At 34.2% G+C, this 13,017-nt stretch overlaps 1 protein-coding gene across 1 annotated transcript in view; it reads right to left on the reverse strand.

Annotated features, from left to right (window-relative positions):
* The window catches only part of LOC149532359 (O-fucosyltransferase 7-like), a 28,968-nt gene extending 18,446 nt beyond the window's left edge, over positions 1–10,522 (reverse strand). Inside the window, exons 1-9 of the mRNA XM_089805177.1 lie at positions 10,117–10,522; positions 6,068–6,160; positions 5,765–5,864; positions 5,619–5,686; positions 5,187–5,275; positions 4,885–5,065; positions 4,642–4,770; positions 4,403–4,536; positions 3,909–4,122 (exon numbers count right to left, since the gene is read on the reverse strand). Coding sequence (XP_089661303.1) covers positions 3,909–4,122; positions 4,403–4,536; positions 4,642–4,770; positions 4,885–5,065; positions 5,187–5,275; positions 5,619–5,686; positions 5,765–5,864; positions 6,068–6,160; positions 10,117–10,317 — 1,209 coding nt within the window. The 5' untranslated portion in view covers positions 10,318–10,522. The remainder of the gene's footprint in view (positions 1–3,908; positions 4,123–4,402; positions 4,537–4,641; positions 4,771–4,884; positions 5,066–5,186; positions 5,276–5,618; positions 5,687–5,764; positions 5,865–6,067; positions 6,161–10,116) is intronic.
* Positions 10,523–13,017: the final 2,495 nt, after the last annotated feature.

The following is a 13,017-nucleotide window of genomic DNA, read 5'->3' on the forward strand; positions in this document are numbered from 1 at the left end:
GAAAAAATCACGTCAGTTTCTTCAACAACAAAAAAATTTGCCTTCGAGATAATGAAAAAATCGCATTGGTTTCTACAAAAAAAATTCGCTAAAAAATTGTGCACTAATGGCCAAAAAAATTGTGCACTAAAGTGAACTGCTAAATTTTTATTAAAACATTCATTTTCCACCCATTAAACTAACAAAAAGCAGTTTTTATTAAAACCAACAAAAATGCAGGGTGTAGGGTTCCTAAGAAATGAGAAAAAGAAAATGAGATTGCGGGCTGTTGAGAACAACGTGGATGCATTGTAGGGCTCCTGAGAAATGAGAAAAAGAAAATGAGATTGCGAACTGTTGAGAACAACGTGGACGCAACATTGTAGTCCTCTGCCAATGAGAACAAATTGTGATTTTTCTTAGAGTTTCTGAGAACAACATTGCAGACCAAGGTGTTCAATTCCGCCATCATATACTTTTCAGTTTTTACATATAGTTTTAGTTTTAAACATAGTTTAAAAATAGAATTTTTTAACATAGTTTTTAAAAAGTTTTTTTTTTAATATAAATTGTATTATTTCAAATATATATTTTTAATATACTTGATAATATAGTTTATTAACATAGTTTTTTAAATATAATTTTTAGATTAGTTTTCAAACATAGTCTTTAAATATAGGTTCTATTATTTTACTGTTTACATATAGTTTTTACTATAATAAATGATAATAGTTTTTTTAATGAAACTCAAAGCTTTTTCAAATTTGATTTCCAAAATGCAATTCGAACTACTAAGCTCTAATAGCTCAAATCAGTATATGTTCTACAAATTTGGTGTATATATGTGTGTTTTAAAATTTTATATATTTTAAAATGTTTGATAAATGTGCTGATTTATTGCCCAATTTTTTTGCCGAATTTTTTGCGATTCCAAGTTTTTCAAAAAGTTTGGGTCTGCTGTGTTATTGCTGAATCCGAGTTTTTCAACTATGACATTACTTTACTAGTTATTTATTCCATATGTGCTAAACTTGTTACCCAAAGCAATAAACATCCCCCAGCCATCCAAGTAATAGCTAGCCATCCCCAAATGGTTGGGGGTGTTTCGTAGCATTTTTTAGGCTTGAGAAGGACTTCCCCTTGGAGTTACCATGTTTTTCATTCAAGAACAAAAAATTAATTTTTCTCCACTTCCCACATGCAAAAACAAGAAGTTTTCTACTATAAAAGCCCACTCCCCTAATAACTGTTTTCCATCTATCCATAATACTCACATCCCGAGGGCTTATCGTTTCTTTTTTATTTTATATATTCACACATCATCCTCACTTCTCAGCCTCAAGGTTCTCCAACGGGTCTCCTCAAGCTTTAGCATCCTCCTCTACCATCACCCCAATCCAAGTCTTCATCATTGAAGACAAGATCATCAACCTAAGTGTTCCAATCTACCTACGGATCAACCTCCTCTATAGCGATAGGAAATGTGTCATGTCACCTCTTTAGCTCAATCTGGCAATGATATGTGAGTTAGCCTATCAAGGAGTCTCGTAGGCTAGCAAGAGTGTTTAAAGGCTCAATCAGGGTTACATTGTTCGGATTTGAAGTTTCTGACTGTGAGGGCACGATTCAGAGGAGTTCCTTAATTATAGGAGGAGACCCCTACTTTCTAGGAGGTGGAGGTATCATCCAGCATTGAGGTTATAGGAGACCGTCCCTTGGTTTCAATTTCGGGAGATTCGAAGGTCTTCCTACTTTTTAGGGTTATCCCTAGATTTTAGGGATGAGACTGTCGATTATTTCTTGATATCCGGCATCAGTCACAAGTGGTGGCAAGTTCAATTTCACCTTTTGATGGTGATCTGGCTATTAGTTGGCTCTTGGAGAAATATTTAAATATATTTAAATATTTCCCGAAGTTACTAATTAAATATTTAAATAAGGCTAATTTATTAGCCACTAGGTTGAAATAAGGAGATTTTTGGCTCCAGTTGGTCAGTTGTGTTGGGGTGTGATAGTCCGTTGGAAAGTGCCAGACCTCTACTATTTGATTTTCAGCTACAGGAGCTTCGGTGACGCTTGATACTTTAACCATGACTGAAATAATGTTTTTTCCTCTATGTTGGACGCCAATAATGAAAATAAACATTATAACCCAAAGTTTCCACTTAAGTCATATTAGGTCATTTTTAGGGTTTGAATGCCTAGTAGGGAGTTATAAGGAGAAGCAAAGGGAGGAAAGATTATCTTTTACATTCCTCCAACTAGGATGCCAACCCTAGGTTGAGAGAGTAAACTGTTTGGGACGTAAGCCTCAAGCAGCTGTGATTCAGAAAGTCTTCAGTACTATTTTCAGGTAGAAAGCAAGCAGTTTCAGCAATGGCAACCCTTCTTATCTGATCTTCAGCAGCAGCCGCCATCTCAAATCTGATCTTCAGCATTGGGCCGCCTTTTCTGCACACCTGGGCGTTGGAATAAGAACAGATCTGCTGCAGACCTGTAGCTGGCCACCTATCCATATCTGGCATTGACTGTAGCTAAGGTACCCGGTTGCTTTTATTTTTGTAACAGTTATTATTGGGTTCGTTTGGGTATTCCCAGCTTTCCAATGCTGTGGTTTTGGATCATTACTATGCTGTTTAAATATTGCTGTTACTAGTAGATAGAAGAGAAAATATCAAAAATCAAACACCAAACTTCTGCACTTCTGTCTACTCTATAAGAACACTTAAAAATTGCAGGATAATTCTATTTATTTAAATAAAATTACAGCAGATCAGTGAATCGGTCTGCTAAGGATATTTCAAGATGTGTTAGCACCCAACATCTATCTGCCCAAGATGTGTAACATGAATGCAAGCAACTAACTTGCACAAACAGTCAATCTACTGATTTTTTTCTAAAACCCCAATATTTTTCTCTAACCCCTTTTCCCTCCTTTTTTTTTTTGCAAATGAAAGAATGTTCTTTTTTGTGTTTGAGAGAGACGTATAAACCCAAAAGGTCAAGTTGATTTTTTTTCTCACTTTATTATTCCTGCCATCGCGGCTGAGTCCCAGGCTCGGGACTTGGCGAGTCAGCCAAGTCTGTCAGCCCAGACTCGGACAGACTCAGCCAAGTCCGAGCCCAGACCCAATTTGGCCCATTTTTGCTGACTCGACTCTTGATATGAATATACCAACATGGATGTGCCTATGGACAAGTATCTTCTATACTCATTGAAAAACCTCAATCGAAGTAGAGCACATCTAATTCTCTGACCTGGACTAAATATGGAATTACCTTAGATCAATAGAAGCCTTAAAATGCCTATGATATTGAACCAGATATCTGAATAGATTAGATTACGATTTTTAACATCCACACGGCCAAAGCTTATGTATGGGACATCCCTGTCATTTTAGCTTCTGAATTTCTGATCTTTGCTATTTAATTTGATTAACTATCCCATTTCTCAACACAGAAATTATACCTAGAATGACAGTAAATAAAGATGCCCACATAGAAAGGCATATAGAACCAAATGTCTATGTGCAAGCACAGACATTTTCACATCAGCATGGCCAAAGGTTATGCATGGGACATACCCTGTCATTTTAGCTTCTGAAATTCTGATCTTTGCTATTTAATTTGATTAACTATCCCATTTCTCAACACAGAAATTATACCTGGATTGACAGTAAACAAAGATGCTCACATAGAAAGAAAGGCATACGGAACCAAATGTCTACATAAAAGCACTTAAGACATTTTTGCATAAGCACAACCATCCAGTATGTAAAATCAAGTAATTTGCTCAAAAAAAAGCCAATCAACAATTAGTGAAGCATTCATTCACTTCATCCAACATCACAACAATGTGAAATATTCACAGTTCAATATTCAAAGAAGGAATTCTAAACATGCATAAAATGACTAAGAAATTTACCAACCTTTTTAATCAAATTTAGAAACTGAGATTCAAGCTCAGCCATGCGAGCATCACCACCATAGATCTCTCCTGCAGCTATGTATATTGGTGTGCTTTGTGGATAGCCAAGGGCCTGGAGGAAAATACCAACCTCCTTTGGGGTTAATGGACATAGGCCCTTAGCTCTTTGTTCCGTGGAATTTATCTCCTTGACCTTCCAATATGGGGTGCTCTCCCTGCAGGAATTAGTATTTACATGAATTAGACTTCATCACCTTAAAAGTTAAATAGTCTCACTGGTTTCAATTATAAACATTGGAGTTGTTTTTGGTTCTTCCCATTTGCAAGGCCTCTCTAGGATTCTTGTCAAACTTTATTCATTAACTGGCGTATTTTAGAGTCCCGCTGACATACTTTTTGGTCATCCATTGACACTAATATAATTTCCTTCTTTCTTTCTATCACCTAAATAATACTATCTAATCCTAACAAACTATTAAAAAGTGAAAAGAATACCTGATAGCTGTTAGCTCATCAGCATCAGCAGCTGTGAGACCATGAGTACAGCCACTGAAAGCCAGCATATCTTTCTCGTAGCGTAAATGCAAGGCAATGTATGGCCCATAAGTTCTCATCCTTTTTACTAACAACTGCACATCATGGTGATATTTGCAAACTAAAAGAAAATTACAAGCCTGCAATCATAAAAACTTGAAAACAGGAAAATGAGGTAATGTAACTAAGTTTTAATGTACTTTTCCCATTGCTTCTATGGGTGGGGCAAATCGGAGAGCATCATAATGGACTCGGCAACGCAGCTTCTGGATGTCTGGGGGTAAGTTATTATTTGCAAGACGTGAATCTGATTTGGCTGCCCGAATCACCTACAAAACACAATATTTCAGTTGCATAAGGGGCATTCCAGAACATAGACTCACTACAGAAAACTAGAGTAACACCAGCAGTAAATGTTTTAGTCTGAGATGATAATAACTTACTCTGAATTCTTGCCACAAAGGAGCTATTTCCTCCTGATAATATTCAACACCAGACCAGCTTCGAAAGTGTTTTACTGCTTTGGTAGCTGATGTGAGCTCCTTTGGAAGTTTTCTTACAATTCTGACGTCATTCACCAGAGTATTTATAAAGTACTCCTCGTCAAAAACATCAGAAAAATTGCTGCAAGTTGCCCAATATTGCAATTTATCAGATCAATTTGTAAACGCAAAACACAATTGTGGTTCTTAAGAAATGATAATAAAAGCTTTCTTGTGAAGACAAAAATACCTAGCCCACATACCTTGAATCTTGCCAGAATGATTGTTTGTCTAGCTCTGGAATCACTAGAGTGGCATTAATAATTCGTGCCACAGCCACCATATCACAAATCTGTAAATCAAGCCAACCAATGAAAATTTTGATTTAGTAAAGATCTTAAGAAAAATATGCTAAAATCATGTTTGGAAGTTACATACAAAAAGTGCTTTAAGGACAACTATAAAAAATATGCACTGTTTAACACACTGCAACTTGATGAAAAAAGAAAAGAAACTCTCATCCACTTGTACAAAATATGCACAAGGTTAAGCCAAAACTGTCCATACAAGAGGCCATTCAGATCTCTCTCTAGTACTGAATTAATCTCATCATTCACAAAGGATATGAATTATGACAACAGATCTAAAATTCCTATGAGAACAGAAGAGACAAAAAATCAAGTGCAAGCACTTACACCAGCACGCATCTGGTTCAATCCTCCATTAGTATGGACCAGTAAGTACCCTTGAGATTCCTCAGGAGCTATAAACAAGAAGCACCTACATTCAGATTAGAAAATCCAGGATTGAAATTAACATTTTTTTCATTTCATAGCCTCACCTTTATATGATTCACTTGGCTCGACGCATGGTTCAAAATTTCGCCTTGGTGGATGCTTCCATAATTTCCCATATCCCGCCAATGCATCCACACCATCCAACTGTCAAGTCTAGGGGAGTGAAAACATGGAAAGATGCAAAACTTTGAGGCACTATCCATGAAAATTCATTTAACCTGGCAATGGACAACTAGGTGGCCTGGCGACAATTATGGATTCCAGTAAACTGGGAAATGGCCATGCTTTGACCACTATAAGTCTAAGCATTTATAGAAATAAATCAGATGCAACGAAGGGTGAAGCACCTTTTCAGAAGATTGTGACCATCTAGACAAATGTGGAGGGGTCAATTCCCTTGTCCAACTTAATTTGGTACTACTCTGCACTCCAAATTCACCCTGCAGAACAATGAAAGTAAAGTATCATCAATCTAGTTTGTGCTGCTGAGCCAAAGTCAGTGCAGAAAACATCTATTAACCCTCTAACATGTACCAACTATCACAATTTTAGCCATCAGCTCTGTTACGTAGAAAGATAAGAAACTAATGATAGAAAAGAAATTCATACTAATGGAAACTTGAGAGAAAGTATTAACAATTGATTTACAATTTTTGAGGAAAGGCACATGAATATTATCATACAAATATTGCTTCTCGTGTTTTCAATATTCACCGACATGAAAACTTGGATAGAAACAAATTCATTTGCATATATCTACTCCAAAAATTCCAATTTGCTGCACGACTGAGAAACACCTCCAGAAAATAGAATGAGATAGAAAAACATGATGGAATGTCTTCTATGTGAACTTTGTGAGAAAGAAGCTCCTTTTATTGCTGATTTACCAATTTTTCAGCATTGCAGGTGTCCTGCAGCTAAGAATATTACCAGCATGCATCCTGTCAGCATGACCAGCATTATTATAGTGAATCATGTCTCATAACCATTATCAGAATGCAATTTTCTAATCTTACAATCGAAATTCAAACATAATTTTCAACATGTCCCCGGAGATTTCTCTCGGACCTTTTTAACTCATTCACAGAAAATGGTCACCACAGTAATGACTCAACGTTAAAATACTCGCAGTGCATGAAAAAACCCTAAAAAATTAGCAAATATCTAAAGATTAAACATTTCACATCATCATCCTATTCACAGGAACCCAGCTGAAGGAAAGGGAAATTGAATTGCAAGGAAGCCTCCAGTGAAGTTAAGAAACAGCAAATACTGCCTCTGTTGAACTTGAATCTTAAATTTTATTGAGGAAAATCACTCACATTGTGCTAAATTTTAAACCTCCTTCCCCAAGTACACAACTATTGAAGTATGTCCTTACTTAAATTCAGTCAAATCAAGTTTCCACTTACCCCACAATAAATAATGCAGCTTAATTACATGCAAGAGATAATCAGTATATCCCAAATTCTTGGTTTTGTCGTGGGTAATGAGAGTGCTGTCTTCGAGACTCGGAGCTGTGACTTAAACCTGTACCAGGGATGGACAACTCCCCCTGGTCCTCAGGCTCGCGATATTGCATATCTTGTTTGTTTAACTCACTCAAAAGTGCCATCAGACCAACATTGAAAGACCCTGCATACCTAAAAATAGAGAATATTCTTCCAGAAGCACAACAAAATGCTATGAGTGTTTCCCATCAGGTAATGTTTTGCATTTCAACACCACAACAAAATTGGATTGCAAAACATTCTCTGCCAAAAAATCAAAAATCAAAAACTCCACCTCCATTCAAATCCAACTTCAGACCTTAACAAGGATATAAAATCAAGAGCATACCTCGGGCTGCAGTTTGTATGGCAAATGCTTTACATCTCTAAGTATTCAAGTGCTTGAGGAATCCGCGCCAAATTTTAAAATGAGATATGGTTGTACTCAACCAACAAAAAGTAATAAAAAGTACAGAAAAACATTTACATCGGAAAAAAAACAAAATGATGCAAAGCTAAAGAAACAGAAACCTGATACTCTGGCATTCCACAAAAACATCACAATTTGGAAATCAAGTATAATTTACATTTCACAGACTGTAAGAACTTAGCAAAATGTGTGACTGAACAAGAAATGCTAAAAATATTAACAGTGTGCACCTAAACATCCATTAGTACTGATAGCACAAGCTTCAAAGACATCTAATGCCTTGTGTTGTAAATTCAATTTAGGTAACAAAATAAATTTTCCACAAACATTTTGTTTTTCCATGGCATGTTATGTTCTTCCCATATTGGGCAATTTACAATATTCAAGCAGGCAATGAGATTAAATTGCAAAACACTGACTTGAAAAAATACTTAACAACAGAAACCCCTATGGGCATCTAACCTCAAAACTGCAGAGATCATAAAGACTACCACAAGCAGAGTTAAAATTTTCATATCAACATATCATTAACAAAGAAGAAGAAAATCAAAATTTCACAAATCTTGCAAGAATTTCTTATTAAGAGCATATGATTCAGGTTTTAATGAAATTATAATGTATAGGCAGTAGAAACAAATTCCACTTAAAAAACCCCATCAGCCTACCTGAAAAGGATTCAACAGCAAAGAAACTATACTGCAAAACTCTGCATCCACTGGAAACAAATCTATATTTCGGACTCTAGCTTGAATGTAAGATATCCTACTTCCCTAAGTAGGCAAATATTAAGGCTGTTTCCTAGCTAAATGATGAAACAAAATCTCCAATTACCTTGTCAATGATAAAACACGTTGAGGAATTCCTCGCACTATAACATGAAAACTGGAAGCAACAACTAATCAAAATTAAGACAGAAAAAAAAGTTAAACAGAATAAGGGCATAATTGGTTGTTGAAAATTACACAATGCCGAAGGATCAAGCTTCAAACACATAGCATGCCACACTTGATGTGTGTAAATTAGGTTAAGTTGAAAGTGCACCTCCCACAAACAAAAAATGAAGTAATTTGTCACAAAGTTTTAAACTTCTCATAAGACATTATTTTTTTCAATAACAGCCTACCTACAGGATTCAAGGAGGAATTAATTGCGAAAGGTTGTCTAAGTAAAAATAACTAGATAGAAGTAATCCTTGCCTCTAAGGGAATCAAACATCAGCCCTGAAAGAGTTAAAAATCTAATTTGGGCAGCAGTTCCCTAATGTTTTTCGCCAACAAATTAAGTTCCTCAAATCGAGAAATATTTGAACAGTAATACATTGTCCAAATATCACATTTTTTTCTTAACAAACATTTAAAAGTGCTGATAGAGTCAGCTACAGAGGCAGCATATACACCTAGTAGGGTAGATTTACTTTGTAATAAGTTTTGTGTCTAGAATAAGGCAAAAAAATCAAGTTAAAGAAAAACATTTACATGGATATAAAATTTCAAAATAAGGTAAGCCTTGCTAGAGAAAAATTGGATCGAGTTTAAGATATTACATATACAATAATGTAGAAGTGCACTAACGAAACATCGTCCAAAGTCTTACATAAACGTACATATACAATAAGATGCAAGTGCACTTACGAGAACATTGTCCACAACCTTACATAAACCAGTCGAAACGTTTCACAGGGCATTAAAACAGAAAAACAAATAATTAACCTAAGTTCTCTACTAAATAAAACAAAACATCAAGCACGCAAACCCAACCTAACCGCAACCCGACTTCCACCTAAATGAACACATGGCGTCTACATAAACAGCTCACAAATGGTAATTTTAAAAATATCACCTGTTGAACGCTAGTGGTGCCGACAGACCAACGTTCAAAGACATAATAAACCTAATTATTTTACTCCCAATGAAAATACGGCAACTACCTAGCTGCATACCAAAACAAGCAAACCTTACATCGACCTGTTGCAAGAAGCATTCGAAGTAGGGAAAACATTTCCACAACAATATATAGTCCAAATAAGGACAACTATTGCTTGACAATTACTCCAAAGAGCTGAGGAATCAAGCTTCAAAGACACTGCATAAAGCGATGCTTCTGAAAGTTTAAAGGGCCTGGAAGAAAAGAACAATGGCAGCAACAACTACTACAGTAGCGACGTCTCATCCATTTGTGGCCAGGTTAAACACAAAGTTAAACGTCTATTGGAACGATAATTGTGACAAGCATTGCAAATTGCATACCTAGACGACGTTTTAAAATTGGTCGCTCGTCATGATCCGACACCTAAAGAGTTGCAAATTCACTTCGAGCAGCAAATCAACTCAACGGAAAAAAATTCCATAAACGACTTAAATTCCCAGCAAGGCGATTGAATTACCAAGAGTTACAGAGAAAAAAGAAACAGCTCTCGTCAGCGACCCGCGTCTACGTTAATATCGAGCCCGGAAGCTCAAACGAGATGAAGACATACCTTGCGATGCAGTTTCTGCAGGTCGGTGAACGAGGGACGCGAGCAAAAGACCGAGTTCAGGCTCGGAAAGATGTGAGTGGAAAGCAGGGCCCCGAGGGATACCGTGAAGATGCCGCTGAGCCAAATTAAGCGAACCAAGATCTGCGCGGCCCCGGTTCGAACCTTGCCCCGTCGACACTGCTGCGCCCTCTGCTGCTGCATACTATCCTCCTCTTCTCAAAACCCTTGCCCGCTCTCGCAAGGGTTTCACCACAGCCACAACAACAGCAGCCGCCAAAGAGCAGAGACAGAACAGAAATCACAGGATCAATGACAGGAGGTGAGGTCCGAGGTTCGAATCACAAGGATAAATCAATCAGTCAATAAATCAGGATATCTCTTTCGCCCCTTATACGCGGCGTGGAACGAATTAACCGAGTCTTTGAAGAAGAAATAAATAATAAAAATAATCATCTGCGCCTTTCCTCAACTGTGCTCACTTCGAGTGCTTCCCGACCACGTGGCGTACCCCGATTGGGTCCTTGATTTATTACCACTTGTCAGCGGAGATAAATATATTTAGTAAAAAGTGGATGCTTAAGAATCGAAGAACAAAAATTTAGCAAAAGTAACGGCTTCCTTCTGGGGCCCACCAATGCTTTCTTCGATGGGTGACGTGTAAGTCTAAGACGAGTCTCTCTACTATTTTTTTATTTGTTTTTCTTTTTAAATAATTGTATTGGAGTTGCTCAAAGATTCTATAATTTCACCTGGACTTCTGGACTTCTGCGTTAAGGTAAAGTAGTCTTTGTTATTATTATTTTAGAAGTTATGTATTCTCATGGCACTAAAAGTGTAATGGCCATGTGTCTTAATAAGAATTACACTAGTTCTCAAAGAATCATAACAAAGTTTAAAGGTATATTTTATTATTATTTTCATTATTTATATATTATTTTTTTTATAATTGTTAACATTAAGTTGAGATTGAGATTATTTAGGGGAAGAGAAGAACATTCCTTATTGCTCAAGTTCGTCATAGGGGAAGAGCAAGGAGCACCTTTTATAGCTCACATTCAAATAGGGGAAGAGGAAGAATACCAATTATTGCTCAAGTTCTAATAGTCATATTTGAATATTTTTGTATAAATATTAACGAATTGTCAATAAATTCTATAGACTCTCTCAATTCTTGTTAAAGTTGAGTTTGGGTTTAGATTATTAGTGTGTTTAAAGGAAGTTTTGCATTCCCATATGTAATGGTCATTGTCTCTTAATAAATAGACTTTCATATTGTTAGTTTGGAAGGTTTATCAAAAAAAATTAAAATTATATTTTTATTTATTGTTTTTAAATTGTTAACACTAAGTAGAGATTGAGATTATTTAGGGGGAAAGAAGAGCATCAATATTGCTCAAGTTATAATAGACATAACATTTTTGTATAAATATTGACAATTTGTGAGTCAACTCCATCAACTCTATCAATTCTAGTTGTTTGTTAACATTGAGTTAGGACTTAGATTACTAATGCTTTAAAAAGAACCTTTGCATTCCCATGTCACTTAAAATAGAGGTAGTTATAGTGCATAAAAGATTTAATAATGCAAAAGTACTATATTTATAAACAATTAAGTTGTTGAAATTTTATTAATTTTAATTATTTTTTAATAAATATTTTTTTTTAAATAATTACAATATGTTTATATGTATTTAATTTATTATAAATTTAGAAACTATATATAACTATAATTTGACGTACAAGGTCATTCTAAAAAGTGTATTTATATATATTTAATTTATTTTTAAATGAAATAAATCTAATATATAACTTTCATTATAAATATCTTTGAATCACAATAGAATATATTTCATATGTGAAAAACATATTAATATATCTTTAATTATTTTTTAATATTAAAATAGATGGATGTCATAACTAAAATTATAGGCATCCAAGATCACTTTTTAGAATATGTAATAATGCATCTAAACTAATTTTAAATACATGTTACAAAAATTATTTTACTTTTTTATATTTTGGGATCTATTTTTAAATAGATGTTGCTTATGGTTTCATTTTTGTTTATTAATATAAATTTTTATTTTTATTTTAATTAAGTTAAAAAATTATTTTATGAATATAACTTGTTTTTAGAAAATTGTAAAATATTATTAAATTTTGAATGTTAAATTTGAGTTTTGTGAATTTTTTTATTTTGTATTTTTTCAAACTTATTAATTTATAGCAAAACAAATCTAACTAGTAGTTGCATGTTTTTGTACATGCATAGTAGAAAGAATGAAATCTAAAATTTATAGATAAATATTTATTTTCAACATAAATTGAAAAGGCTATTATTGCCCTTTGTCCTTTTTGTTGTGTTTCAATTATTTTTCTGACTAGAACTAACAATAAACAATAATTTAGAAAATAAACAAAGAAACAAATATAAACTCTATGGTTCATATTTTAAACATAATTTTAAATAAAGCACAAAAAAATAAAATTTCAAACAAAGCATATTTTAAACATAACTTTAACTAAAGCACAAAAAAATAAAAGTTCAAACAAAGCATTTATATAATTATATAATAATTATATAGTTTTGTTGAATACTTTGTAGTTTCATGGTAAAAACATATTACTATTAACAATTCTTAGCAAAAAAAATTGATGGAAAAGAATGCAATATGGAGAGAGATAAATAAATTCTATAATATAGAAAATTAATAAGTAAGTATCAAAACAGTGAATATAATATTATGTTGCCTACAAATACAATAATGTATAATGTGTTGTAATCACAAATGTATTTAATTGTTTCTTTATTTTTTGAAAATGATAGAAGAAAACTAATCATAGTGTAAAAAAAAACGTATTCAATCATGTGAAGTGGAAAATAAGATATTTAAATAAAAA

This window comes from Cupressus sempervirens, chromosome 10 (genome assembly GCF_028749045.1).
Source record: "Cupressus sempervirens isolate cs-2001-9-10 chromosome 10, ASM2874904v1, whole genome shotgun sequence".
In the NCBI taxonomy this organism is placed as follows: Eukaryota; Viridiplantae; Streptophyta; class Pinopsida; order Cupressales; family Cupressaceae; genus Cupressus; species Cupressus sempervirens.